This window comes from Carlito syrichta, unplaced genomic scaffold (genome assembly GCF_000164805.1).
Source record: "Carlito syrichta isolate Samal-C Ts95f unplaced genomic scaffold, Tarsius_syrichta-2.0.1 Scaffold315593, whole genome shotgun sequence".
NCBI lineage: Eukaryota > Metazoa > Chordata > Mammalia > Primates > Tarsiidae > Carlito > Carlito syrichta.
In genome coordinates this window covers 1,962,942-1,976,474 of record NW_007259689.1, presented here as the reverse complement: position 1 = coordinate 1,976,474, position 13,533 = coordinate 1,962,942, and the positions used below count along the sequence as shown (strand labels likewise).

The 13,533-nt window shown below is 45.8% G+C and overlaps 1 protein-coding gene across 1 annotated transcript in view; it reads left to right on the top strand.

The window, feature by feature from the left end:
- Positions 1 to 13,275, top strand: part of UCHL1 (ubiquitin C-terminal hydrolase L1) — a 14,057-nt gene extending 782 nt beyond the window's left edge. The window contains exons 3-8 of the mRNA XM_021706450.1: positions 2,875 to 3,043; positions 5,883 to 5,968; positions 6,047 to 6,094; positions 7,020 to 7,086; positions 8,255 to 8,313; positions 12,842 to 13,275. Of these exons, the coding sequence (XP_021562125.1) occupies positions 2,875 to 3,043; positions 5,883 to 5,968; positions 6,047 to 6,094; positions 7,020 to 7,086; positions 8,255 to 8,313; positions 12,842 to 12,928 (516 nt within the window). The 3' untranslated portion in view covers positions 12,929 to 13,275. The remainder of the gene's footprint in view (positions 1 to 2,874; positions 3,044 to 5,882; positions 5,969 to 6,046; positions 6,095 to 7,019; positions 7,087 to 8,254; positions 8,314 to 12,841) is intronic.
- The last annotated feature ends 258 nt before the right edge of the window (positions 13,276 to 13,533 follow it).

The following is a 13,533-nucleotide window of genomic DNA, read 5'->3' as shown; positions in this document are numbered from 1 at the left end:
GTTCCCGCTCACCGCCCAGGTAGGGCGTGGGCCCCGGGTGCGCGCTGTCCCCAAACCCCAGGGCTCTCCTCCCCGGGGGGGATCGAGGGCGCGCCTCCCGGGAGGGAGCAGCCGGCCGTCTCGTGGTACCCACTCGCTGGGCTTCCGTTCTCATAGCGCTTGCTGCCTCCTCGCCGTAGATCTGGAAGCCGCAGCATCTCACGCCACCATCCCACTGACCCAGGGAGATCATTCCTCCCACTCACGAGTTGAGCTTGGGCATTTTTGAGCCTTGGGTGTTCCTTGAGCTCGAGTCGTGCTTTCCGGCGGAATGGTTTCCCTGGAAGGGCCTTAACCTGTCAATTCATTGTTTGGTTCTCAGACTCCCGTGTCGCTATTAAGAGGAGGGGGAAGGGCTTGCCGAAATCACGAGGAAGCCAGTTCTCCCCTCTCCACCTCCACCACCTGGTAGACTTAGGGGGTTCTCTCCACCCTCTGCTCCCCACCACATGCACACTTGGTTTTCAGCCTCCTGAATGTGCCTCTTGAAGTGGAATGGTTCCTGGATGGTTTCTCTGAGAGAACCTCCATCCTCCTCTTTCGGCCTCTTTCCTCTCTGACCTAAATGAGCACTGGCTTGCAATCACCATTTCGTTTCCCTCCTGCAGGTGTGCATGGGTGTCTGCGTCTCAAAGACTGAGCATCAGATACCAAAACGTACAGCTGGGATATGTGTTGTGATGTCGGGAATCCCAGCCATTCCTGAGGCTCTGTGTGTCTCCTATTACAGTCACCTGATCCCTGTCTTGGAAGTAATTGAAATTAGCTGTAGGGTAACACCTTCAGGTCCCCTCCCACTATGGGAGCTTTTCTGTCCTCTCAATAAATCCTGCTTTCTCACTTAAAAAAAAAGAAAGAAAAAAGAAATTGGCAGTAGCAAAACTTGGGGCATTTGCATTTGGGGCATCACTCCAAACAATGAGTAAGGTTAACTGAAGCACCACCTTAAGGCTCGGTGTTCTAGAAGCATCTTAGCTTAAACCAAGTTGTATGGGACATTCCAGGCCTTCCTCCTAGTAAATGAGCAGTCTTAGTATTGCAGGATGAAAACACTTATTACATATAGCCCGTTAAGATAATCTCACAGACGTATTTTTATTGCTAAAGCCTTTACTTGGGTGAAAAGGGAGCCATCCAGTTAACTTCTTTGTTGACCAAATCAGTCTCCAGCTCCCAGTTGAGCAGTTCACAGAGCTTTTTTATTAGAGCAACCATGATGACTCGGAGGTTTTGAATAGCTCTGGAGACAAGGCCTCTGGGAGGCAGTGATGCAGCATGCTTGCCTGGAAAGCTGACTGGTCTTTCGCTGGATCAATCGAATCTTGTTAGAGAACATTCTAGCTTGAATGGCTGTGTTTGAAAGAGCTCAATACTTTGTCCTTTAGCTGCAGTTCAATCTATCAAATTTATTGAGTACCTGTTCTGCTATACAAAATGTCCACTGGGCAAAACACTAAAGCAGATTTAAATAAAAATTGGGGCCTTATAGATTAACTTCCAAGCAAGCGCATGTTAATTTAGAAGGCATTTAATTTTGACTGAGGGGATATCATGACATCTACATGGATCATTTCTAAAATATTAGTTTTTTTAATACATATTTTTTATTTTAAAATTTTGGGGTACAGTTAAGGGTTAGGTATACAGATATGCATTGTGCAGGTAGTTTTAAACGATGGTGAAATATTTTCAGAAATGTCTCCATGCAAGAGTTTAGACTACCCTAAAGGATGGCGCTATCCCATTTTAACATTTCATCCAATTAGCCTCAAAAAGTAAAAACTCTTGATAGTCAATAAGTAACAATTCAAGGACCTGGTAGACATGAAACAAGAACATTCCACTAGTTAGAATTTAAGTTGATTTTGTGGGACAAGGGCTCTCATTCCTCTGCTGGTGCACAGAGCAAGCTTGAACTTCGCATTTCCAGGCTACTAGAATTGGAAGTGTGTTTCTGAAGTTGAGTCTGAATTTTGCTGGTTGGGAGAAATCAGTGTTTGCATGCCATTAGCACCCTGCTTTTAACTGAGAAGTCGTAACTTTTAAGGTCTTTAAAACTCCTCAGTGAAAGATCTAGACACGCACACTAAATTACTGTACAAAGAGTAGGCGGATGGTCTGAGGAAGTCCATCTGCTAGTTCCATTCACTCACCAGTCTCTTTCTTCCTCCTCAGATTGCTAATCTGTCCTCAAATGGAACTGGGTAGCTGCCTAGGACAAGCCTGTGTCACATCTTTCTCTTGAAAAATGGATGCCCAATACACTGGACCAGTTGCCTTTCCTTCCTAAAAGGGGGACGGGGGAGGGAGTGGTTAATTCTCACTGGTTTCTTCCAACAGTGAAGGCTTGTTTTGTTTCTGTTTTGGAAGAGACGTATATTTGGACAGCTTGCAAGTAGAATTTTCAAGAACAGTGACATATAAACTAGATGACGTTCCCATTGGGTGTTCCATCCACCAGAGCTTGATGAGAGCGTCTGTGTGAAATACGATTCTTGTTTAGTATTAAGGGAAGCAAGTAAAGAGCCAGTCTCTTTGTTTTCTGATTTCCTGCACCCTCCATTTCAGGCTACAAGGTTGCAGGGGTGTCTAGACAGAGCCTTGGGCGACATCCAGCAGACACTGCACTGCAGCATCAGGGTGGAGTCTCGGAACCTCCTAGGGCCCTGCTGGCTGGTGTGGGTGTGGGAGGCAGACAGGTCCTTCCCTGGCATCGGCCAAATGTCTAGACCAAGGATCCTGGTCACACATCCCACTGGCGTTTCCATTTGGGTGGTAGAACTCACTGTGCTGCCATCTGTTCAGTCTTTGCATTTTCCTTTTGAGATGTAACAATGTTTCTTACATTCACAGCATGAGAACTTCCGGAAAAAACAGATTGAAGAGCTGAAGGGGCAAGAGGTGAGCCCTAAGGTGTACTTCATGAAACAGACCCTTGGGAACTCGTGCGGCACCATTGGCCTGATACACGCGGTGGCCAACAACCAAGACAAGCTGGAGTTTGGTACGTTGTGTGGGTTTTGGGGGCCAGTCATCCTCTATTTGAATAGGACAAGCCAGGTGAACTGTAACACTTCATTTCAAAACCCCTCTGGTCTGTTCAGCTAAGTCATTGCTTACATGCTTTTGAGACCTGTTTAGTCGTGGCTACCCCTTATGAATGTTCACTGTTTCCTTTGTTGGAGGGAAGGAAACTCATTTTCCAAGTAGCAGGGTTTGGCTGCCTCCTCATGGAGTGGAAGTCTGCGTGACAGGCTGTCTTGCCCTGCATTTGTGCATGTGCTGTTCCAGTGTCCCACAGCTCCCGTGGCTCTGAGGTAAAGGGCCAGTGAGTGTATGCTGCATGCTCTCAGCAGTGCTGGAAGGTTAGAGAGGATCTTAAGGCAGAAAAAGTCAACCATCAAGACCTGTGTCCAGTGGTTCTGTGTCTCTGGTTCTGTGTCTCATAAGCAACAGGAGAACCAAAGCAGCTCAGAGCAGCTGGACACAGTGTGGCAGTGACTTTGGGAGGCACCACAGCCAGCCGAAACCTTAAGCATCGCAGTTGTGAACAGTCAGGTCAAGGGCTTAAGCCCACCTCCCGTGAATGTGGTGAGGAATATAGGAAAATGAGTCAGAGGACTGAAGCTTGTCAGAGGCACAGTTCTCAGCCCTAATATATGTTAAAATAATGGGTCTGTTACTTATGAATCAGGCCAAGCACCAGCAAATAACCTTAAAAGGCCCGAGAGTAAATCTTTTAAGCTTTGAGGATCAAATGGTTTCTGCCTTTGCAGAACAAAAGCAGTCATAGACAAGGTGTAAACCAGTGGATATGGCTGTGTTCTAATAAAATTTTATTTACAAAAATAGGCAACAATGACTGGGCATGGCTATGAATTCAATAACTTTAATAGTTAGCACTATTCCTTGCAACAGAGCATACTTTTTTTTTTTTTAACAAGGGAAGTATGGCTGAGACTCTACTAAATATTCTTTTGGAATGAAAAATGAAAAGAGTTGTCTGGCCATAGGCACTCATCATCTAGAAATTGCTTTTTCAAATGATTGAGTCATATTAAAAAGCTGCAGCTTGATTCTGTTTCTTGTGTAGCAAGTCACACTTTATTTAGAGTTCTGTGTTCCTGAGGTCATAGATACTGTGACTTTAGTAAGCATAGTAGCAGTGGTGTCAAAAACTTAACCTGACTCACAGCCCTTCTCATCAAGTTAAGAGGGTTCCTAGCACTTCTGAATTTTGATATGGTCCCCACTTTGAAAATTTAAGTTTAGAGCTGACAGTTCAAGCTGAAATGTAAGTATCTCTTGCTGTAGCTGTGTGATTAGATTCTTTTGGGCATGTCCGTGCCAGGCAGTAACAAAATGCTTGTGCCCACAGTTAGCCAGTTAGATGTCACAGTGCTGGACTGTTCTTTACATTTATTTATTTATTTTTGAGTCGGAGTCTCACTCTGTTGCCCAGGCTGGAGTGCAGTGGCACGCTCACTGCCACTGCAGCCTTGACCTGCTGAGCTCAGGCGATCCTTCTGCCTCAGCCTTCCAAGTAGCTGGAACTACAGGCATGTGTCACCATGCCCAGCTAATTTTTCTTGATTTATTACAGAGAGGAGGTCTCTCCAAGTTGCCCAGAATGGTCTCAAACCCGTGGGCTTGGGCAATCCTCTCACCTCGGCCTCCCAAAGTGCTGGGTTTATAGGCGTGAGCCACTGTGCCTGGCCCACATTTCTATTTAGGATCTTTATGTTCATTTCATTTCATTTCTTTTTTTAAAAAAGCAGGATTTATTAAGAGGACAGAAAGCTTCCACAGTGGGAGGGGACCTGAAGGAGTTGCCCTGTGTTCATTTCTATCTGGACATCTGAGTGACTAAGATTGAATTTTCTACCCTGAAGTAAAGATCTTGTTTTGGCAACCATTATAAGATTAGAATGCGATCATAGCATGGCATGCTCATGTGTATTAGATGTAAATTGTGCATTGTGAGGTACATACAGCAGTAGACAAGGCAATCCCTGCCTTTGTGGTATCAAAAGTCTCACATATCATGTTACAAATGACTAAGTGCTGGAAGAAAGTTGAGAGATTGGAGAGATGAGTGATGGGGGGGGCGGGAAGGGGCCCAGGTGGCAGGGAGTAGAGGTAAGGAAGAGATCAGCACCCTGGGGCAACAGAGGGGCCTCTGGCTTGAATGCAGTGAGTAGGGAGTGGGTGAACAAGAGGCTAGGGAAAGAGAAACAGCTTGTCCATATCCATGAGGCCATGTCAGGGCCAGGCGTGGTGGCTCATGCCTGTAATCCCAGCACTTTGGGAGGCTGAGGAGAGAGGATTGCCTGAACCCAGGGGTTCGAGACCAGCCTGGGCAATGTGGCAAGACCTCGACTCTACAAAAAATAAAAAAATTAGCCAGGTGTAGTAGTGTGTGCCTGTGGTTCCAGCTACATGGAAGACTGAGGCAGAGGATCACCTGAACCCAGCAGGCTGTGAGCATGCCACCGTACTCCAGCCTGGGTGACAGAGCAAGACTCCAATTCAACAACAACAACAACAAAAAGTTTCAGGCATGCCGTGACACAGAAGATGCCTGTCAAATAGCCTGGCCCCTATCCTCTTCCTTGGTGACAGAACCCATTTTACTCCTTGGAATCTGAAAATGTTACATATTTACTTTCTTAGCCTCTTTTGGCTAGTATATAATCATGTAATTAAATTCTGGCCAATGGCATATTAAAGAATTCTTCAAGAGTGTGGTTGCTTAACATTACCAGCTATGCAAAGGCTCAAGTTAGCCATTAATGTACCATTTGCATTATTTTATCTATACTAATACATGCATTTTTTTTAAGAGGATGGATCGGTCCTGAAACAGTTTCTTTCTGAGACAGAGAAGATGTCCCCTGAAGACAGAGCAAAATGCTTTGAAAAGAATGAGGTGAGAAGAGACCTTTCCAAGCGTCGCTTTTAGATAGCCCTGGAGATTCTTGTGCTAACAACGCTCTCTTTTCTGCAGGCCATCCAGGCGACCCACGATGCCGTGGCACAGGAGGGCCACTGTCGGGTAAATACAAGTGCTGTTAAGAGTCACGCTGCCCCAGTGCCAGCTTTGTGTCCACTGAACCACGTGCAGGGGTCTCTTCCTGGAGCACAGCAAGTGTTACCCACTTGAGGCCCATGAACACTAGAAAATTCTACCCAAATAATGCTTTCATTAGATCTGTTTCTAAAAATACCTCTTCAGAAATCTAATTGACGGTTGAAATAGTCTTGTGCCAATTCTGATTGACAGTATTGTGTTGAAATCCAAATGAGTCTTACGGTGTGAGTAACATTTATCTTAGTGATCGAACATTTCAGGCAGGGCACAGTGGCTCACGCCTGTAATTCCAGCACTTTGGGAGGCCAACGCGGAGGACTGCTTGAGCCCAGGAGTTTGAGATCAGCCTGGGCAACTTATAGAGATATCATCTCTACAAAAAAAATCAAAAAATTAGCCGAGCATGGTGGTGTGTGCCTGTAGTCCCAGCTACAGGAGGCAGAGGCAGAGGCAGAAGGATCGCCTGTGAAATTTAAGTCAGATGACAAGTGTCTTTCTAACTATATTTAGCCCTGCTGCTTTCTAGTCTAGACCATGGGTGATATACTCTCTCTAAGCCTTAATTTCCTCCTCAGCAAAAAAGCATGTCACAGTAGCATTGTCACAGAGTTCTGACAGCTACAGTCTCTCCCTTAATGGGCTTAGAATAGAACCTGGTATATAGAACATACATAAATATTAGCTATAATAATTTTAAAAAATAAGTGGTGTAACCCCCTCAGGTCAGCTCCCACTGTAGGAGCTTTTTCTGTCCTCTCAATAAATCCTCCTTTAAAAAAAAAAAAAAAAAATGGTCGGTTCAAGCAATTTTGCTTGAATTGCAAGATAATTTATCTTTAACAAATTTGGTTTATACTCATTTTCAAAAACATGTTTTGACTCTCTTCAGGTAGATGACAAAGTGAATTTCCATTTTATTCTGTTTAACAACGTGGATGGTCACCTCTATGAGCTTGGTACGTTTCACTCCACTTTTGTAATCCAGTATGGTTTCGTGCCTCCTTTCAGACTTAATGTCCCTTGAATTATTGTTGTGTGACTTTGTGGCACTTGGCATATCATTGTTTCTGAAGCCAGAAGAGCAATATTCTCATGGGGGTACTTAACCTCTGATCATGCCCAGAGCAGCTTTCTCAGGCAACTGGTATATATACAGATGCATGACAGTAGTCCCAGACAAGTCAAGAGAGCAGGTCAGACGGCCCCTGCTCCAGGTGTCTGCATTCACACCCTCTCTTCCCATCGCCCCCTACACTTCCCTTGGTATCATCCTTTTCAGGCAAAGAATACTTCTGGAAAAGGATCAGTGCCAGAATAGTACCTTGTTTGTGCATAAAAAAAGGACATGTTGGACTAATTTCTGTCCATTGATTTACGGCATCAAGAAGGATTATTCATGGCCAGGCACTTTGGGAGGTCAAGGTGGGAAGATCGCTTGAGTCCAGGAGTTCAAGACCAGCCTGAGCAACATAGCAAGACCTTGTCTCTACAAAAAATCAAAACTTGGCAGGGGATGGTGGCATGCACCTGTAGTCCCAACTACTCAGAAGGCCGAGGTGGGAGGATCGCCTGAACTCAGGAGGTTGAGGCTGCGGTGAGCTGGGTAGTGCCACTGCATTCCAGCCTGGGTGACAGAGTGAGAACCCATTAAAAAAAAAAGATTATTCAGCTTGTATGACTTCTCCCTTTTGTAGAGTAAGACTTACAGCTGACTTGGCCCAAGTTGAGACACTACTGGTGGGCTCACAAGGACAAAGGAGACTTGGGGGCAATCTGCGGACATTGGGGGGAGGGTGCAAGTGAAATCTCAAGGGTCTCCTCTTTCTGCCACCACCTCTTCTGTACCCAGAGCACATCTGATGTGTCCCTTGGTCTTCCCCAAGAGATGTAGGCACACCTATCAGGGTAGCTGAACTGAGCTTGCATGATCTCATTAACTGTAGATTAGAACTACCTGGGATGGGTATTAGGAACGCTTGAACCTCATTCGTAGCCTGTTGCTTCGTGACCAGCTTTCCTTTTGTGGTATTTGGAAGAATAAAACTTCTCACTGGGCTGGGCAGGGCAAATACAGCAGCCAAGAAACATGCAGAGAAACTGACAAACCTGGCTTCTTGGTTGCAGATGGACGGATGCCTTTTCCGGTGAACCACGGCGCCAGTTCAGAGGGCTCCCTGCTGCAGGTAATCCTTGAAATGCATCTCTCTTCACCAGCACCCACATTTTTGTGGCCAAATTGTCTATTCTAAAGTGCTAACACTTTTTCAGGACAACCAGCATCGATTGTTTGGGTTAATAGCTGTCTTTAGCGCTTAAAGATCATCTTAGTAATTTCATCTACCTCATTTTATAGTAAGTGGTTTTAAACAGGATCCTTCAGAGATGCCCTGGCTAATCTGTTTTGTGTGCTGTCTTTAGTCCACAGAGTTAGCCTGAAAACCATTGCTTTACTTCCTTGTGGGACCAAGGTGACCATTGTCCTCCTGTCAGATAGCCAGACTCCAAAACAATAACCCCTCCTAATCCCTCTAAGACCGCTGGATTTGGATCAGTCTTGTGGGAAGTATGCTATGAATTCTGGTTAGACTGTTACATTCAGGAGGCTTTTTTTCCCCCCACATGGTTTACTGTTACAGAACAAGAGAAGCAGATTCAAAACATACCTGAGAAGAACTTTAAGATCCAGCATCACTGTGTCACCATCCTAGACAGAAACCTCTTGACTCTGGACAAGAGTTGGTAGATAGGTCGGGTGTGGTGGCTCATACCTCTAATCCCAGCACTTTGAGAGACTGAGGCACGAGGATTGTTTGAAGCCAGGAGTTCAAGATCAGCCTGGACAACATAGGAAAAAAAATTAAAAAGACTTGCTCAACACAAACTGGCTGTGCAGGGACTCGAGTTAGCAGTAAAAGTGCACCCTGAACCTCCTCTGGGTCTCTTCACACTAAAAACGAGTCTCTAAAGTAGAATCAGTTGGTATTACAAAGAAAACCACTTAATATGATGAAATGCAAAGCACTGCGAAGGTGTGATGATTTCACCTGTGGGAATCATAATGGCAAATTTTTTTAAAGAGTTTGCTGTATGCAGACTGGGCTTGGCAAACTCTTTGTGTAAAATATTTAGGCTTTCTGTGAACTGTGGCTCTGTCACCCATCTCTAACTCTGCTGTTGCAACTGCAGAGGCGCCTACAGGCAACATCCTAGTGAGTGCATAGCCGTGTTCCACCAAAACGGTTTTGTTTTGTTTTCTGAGTTGGAGTCTCACTCCATCACCTCGGCTGGAGTGCAGTGGCCGTTAGTGTCAACCTGCTGGACTCTGGCGATCCTTTCGCCTCAGCCTTCCAAGTAGCCGAAACTACATGCTTGCGCTATCATACCCAGCTAATTTTGATTTATCGTAGAAACAAGGTCTCGCCAAGTTGCCTGGGCTGCTCTTAAACCCAGGGGCTCAAGTAGTCCTCTCGCCTCGGCCTCCCAAAGTGCTGAGATTACAGGCTGAGCCACTGAGCCTGGCCCACCAAAACGTTTTTACACAAACTGGCCACAGGTGGGATCCGGCCCTCAGGATGCAGTACTGGGTGCTATTCTCAGTGACGTTTCTTTTGTAGAATTCTTTTAATGACATGATGAGGTAGGTACTATCATTCCCATTTTACAGATCCCCGTTTAACTTGGGTTCAAAGAGGCTACGTAATGCTCAATGACAGTGGCTTATGGCTGACCATGGTTCAAGCCTAGACAGTCTGCGTCTAGAGTGTGTGCTCTTGGCCATGGTACAAGACAAACTTTCTCCATGAGGGACCTGTCTCTGGAATATCACAGGCCTGAGAGCTTTAAGGTGCTAGTGGAAAGAGGATGCCATCCCCGGGAGTGGGTCACCTTTAATCTTCTGTCACTCACATCTGACACTGGTTAGGGCAGCTTTTGGTGTACAGGAGGTAGGTGGGAATAGTACTGTGGAATGAGGACTAGACCTGGAGAGGCCTAAGGGCCAGGTTCATTACTGGGGATGGAGAGTTCATGAGGGTCAGAATGTGCTTGTGGGAGGGAGTAAGAGTAGAGGCAGAATGTCTGGTCTTTGATCCATCTGGAGGAAAGACTGGTCCTTCTCATTAAGCTTTTAAAGGTGGCCGGGCATGGTAGCTCACACCTGTAACCCCAGCTCTTTGGGAGGCCAAGGTGAGAGGACTACTTGAGCCCAGGAGCTTAAGACCAGCCTGTCCAACATAGTGAGACCTCATCTCTACAGAAAAACAAAAAATTAGCCAGGCATGGGGATGCACACCTCCAGTCTCAGCTACTTGGGAGGCTGAGTTAGAAAGATCACCTGAACCCAGAAGGTCCAGGCTGTGGTGAGCTGAGATCATGCCACCGTACTCCAGTCTAAGCAACAGAGTGAGACCCTAACAACCTCCCCCCCCAAAAAAGAAAAGAAAAACCACTAATTAAACCAGCCTGTAATCCCATGCTTTGGGAGGCTGAGGTGAGTGGATTGCCTGAGCCCGCGGGTTCGAGACCTGCCTGGGCAACTTGGCGAGACCTCATCTCTACAATAAATTTTTAAAAATTAGCCAGGTGTGGTAGCGTGTGCCTATAGTTCCAGCTACTTGGAAGGCTGAAGCGGAAGGATGGCCGGAGCCCAGCAGGTCGAGGGTGCGTGGCCGGGAGCGTGCCACTGCACTCCAGTCTGGGCAACAGAGTGAGACTCCAACTCAAAAAAAAAAAAAAAAAGTTCTGGTCCACTTAGGATAAGTGTTCGAATGTTGATCCCCAAAAAATAAAAAATTAAAGTGATCTCTATAAAAAAAGAAAAAAGAAAAACCACTAATTAGAATCCCAAGTGAGTTTCTAATTAAGTTAGCATCTTTATTAGTTGAAGTTTTTACTCTAAGGCTGACGTTGATTGGATCTTTTTAGGTTGTCTAAACTTCACTCAGTAATACATTAATTGTTTTTAAACTGGTGAGAAAATACATAAGCTGAACCCAAGTATCCTAAGCCTGAATTATGAATGAGGGCTTTGCATGGGTGTGGAAGATTGTGATTCTCTTTAAAGGTGCAACCTCAGTAGAGAAATTAACACTATATCCCACGGTAGCGTTGATTCAGGAGAGGGAGGTCTGGAATATTCGCAGGTTAAAAATCCTGGGAAAGAATAAAATGTAGGTGTTGATCTAGGTCCCTTTTGGTTTTCAAGTGTGATTTCAGCAGAAATGAGACTCTAGTATGGTTGAGGCTTTTGAAGGTCCAGGCTCATCACTGAGTTGGTGCTGTCAAGACATGAGGAACTCATATCCCGCGACTATGCTATGCCATGGATTATTCCCTGTCTTCTTAAAGGCCTTACGTTTAATATGGTTTGCGAAGCTGTCTTTCCACTGGACTTCTTGCAGCTTGGACAGAGTGAACAAGACGTATGCTCCCAAAGCGTTGAAGCTCTAGAATGTAGTGAATAACTCACATTGGGATCGATTTTCTGTTACCAATGTTTGTAAAGAATTTCTCAGAAGTAGTAATGTGTCATTTCATCATCACTCTCTGATAATCCATTGCTTGCCTATACCTGGAATACGAGGTAAACTGTAAGACTGTTTTGTAAAATGTTTATTTAGAAGAAAAGTGTCTCTACTTCAGGAATTTCTGGGGTTGGAGAGCCTTTCTCTTACGCCCTGTTTTGGAACAGATATCAATTTTCCATCTTGTTTAGATCTGAGGAAAAGAGCATTCATAGTTTAGTTTTCAGGTTGGGCACTGTGGCTCACACCTGTTGTCCCAGCACTTTGGGAGGCTGAGGCAGAAGGATTGCTTGAGCCCAGGAGTTTGAGACCAGCCTGGGCAACATAGTGAGACCTCACCTCTAAACTGGTTCTCATTTTCTTTTACCTAACCCTCAACATATCTCAAATTATAAATATTATTTTGAAATGAGGTCTTGCTCTATCTTCCTGACTCTCATCTCTACAGAAAAACAAAGAAAAAAAAGATTAGCAGGGCATGGTGGTGCACACCTGTAGTCCCAGCTGCTTGGGAGGTTGAGTCAGGAGAATCATCTGAGCCCGGGAGGTCAAGGTTACGGCGAGCCCTGATCATGTCACTGCACTCCAGCCTGGGTGACAGAGTGAGACCCCGACCCGAAATTTTTTTAAAAATGTTTAGCCAGGCATGGTGACTCATGTCTATAATCCTAGCATTTTGGGAGGCTGAGGTGAGAGGATTTTCTGAGCCCACGGATTCAAGACCAACCTGGGCAACTTGGCAAGACCTCATCTCTACAATAAATAAAAAAATTAGCCGGGCATGGTGGCGCGTGCCCATAGTTCCAGCTACTTGGAAGGTTGAGGTGGAAGGATCGCTGGAGCCCAGCAGGTCAAGGCTGCCACTACAATCCAGCCTGGACAACAGAGTGAGACTCCGACTCAAAAAAAAAAAATGTATAGTGTTTAGTTTTCTTGCCAAACCAGACACAAAGTGGAGGAACAGGGAGCTATTTGGTGGAAGTAACAAGAGAGCCGGAGCTTCTGGGGTCACACCCATGATGCGTAGCCCAATTTCTTTTCTTTTTTCTTCTTGCCTTAAGCCCTGGTTTACCAGTCGAATGAAGGAATTAAAGTTGATTGGGGTGAACACTGTGCATGACTAGGCCTGGGAGGTACTTTCCCTTGAAACTTCCACGCTGCCTGGATTAACAACACTCTTCCTTCACAGGATGCCGCCAAGGTCTGCAGGGAGTTCACGGAGCGTGAGCAGGGAGAGGTCCGCTTCTCGGCCGTGGCCCTCTGCAAGGCAGCCTGAGACCCCAGGAGCCCGAGCCGCCTCGTCCCTCCCTCCGATATGACGTCACAGACTTCCCCACGCTGTCTAAATGCTTTGGTCCTTGTGAAACACAGCTGTCCTCCTTGTGTCCTGCAGACACGCTGTCCCCTCTGCCGCACCCAAGCACGAGCAGCACGCAGCTGTCCGTGGGGCCAAGTTTGGTGTGAGCGTCTGATGGCAAAGCAGTCACCCCCATTGTATGTCTCGTACCTTCAAATCTCATGCTTTAAGTGGCTACTTTGGTTTGTGTCTCTAAGTGAAGGCCTCAGATGTGGTTGGTTTGTTTGTCCTCAAAAGGAATAAAAACTTTTCTGCTGATAAGATAAGCCTAAGCTGGTACTCGTTTTCTTTTACGTGACCCTCAATAGACCTCAAATAATGATTATGGTTTTGAGACGAGTTCTTGCTCCGTCTTCCAGGCTAGAGTACAGTCATACCTCACTGCAGGCTCAAATGCCTGTGCTCGAGCCCTCCTCCTGCCTCAGCTTCCCAAGTAGCTGGAATTACAGGTGTGAGTCACCATGCCTGGCTAATTTAAATTTTTTATAGAGACTGGGTCTTGCTATATTCCCCAGGCTGGTCTT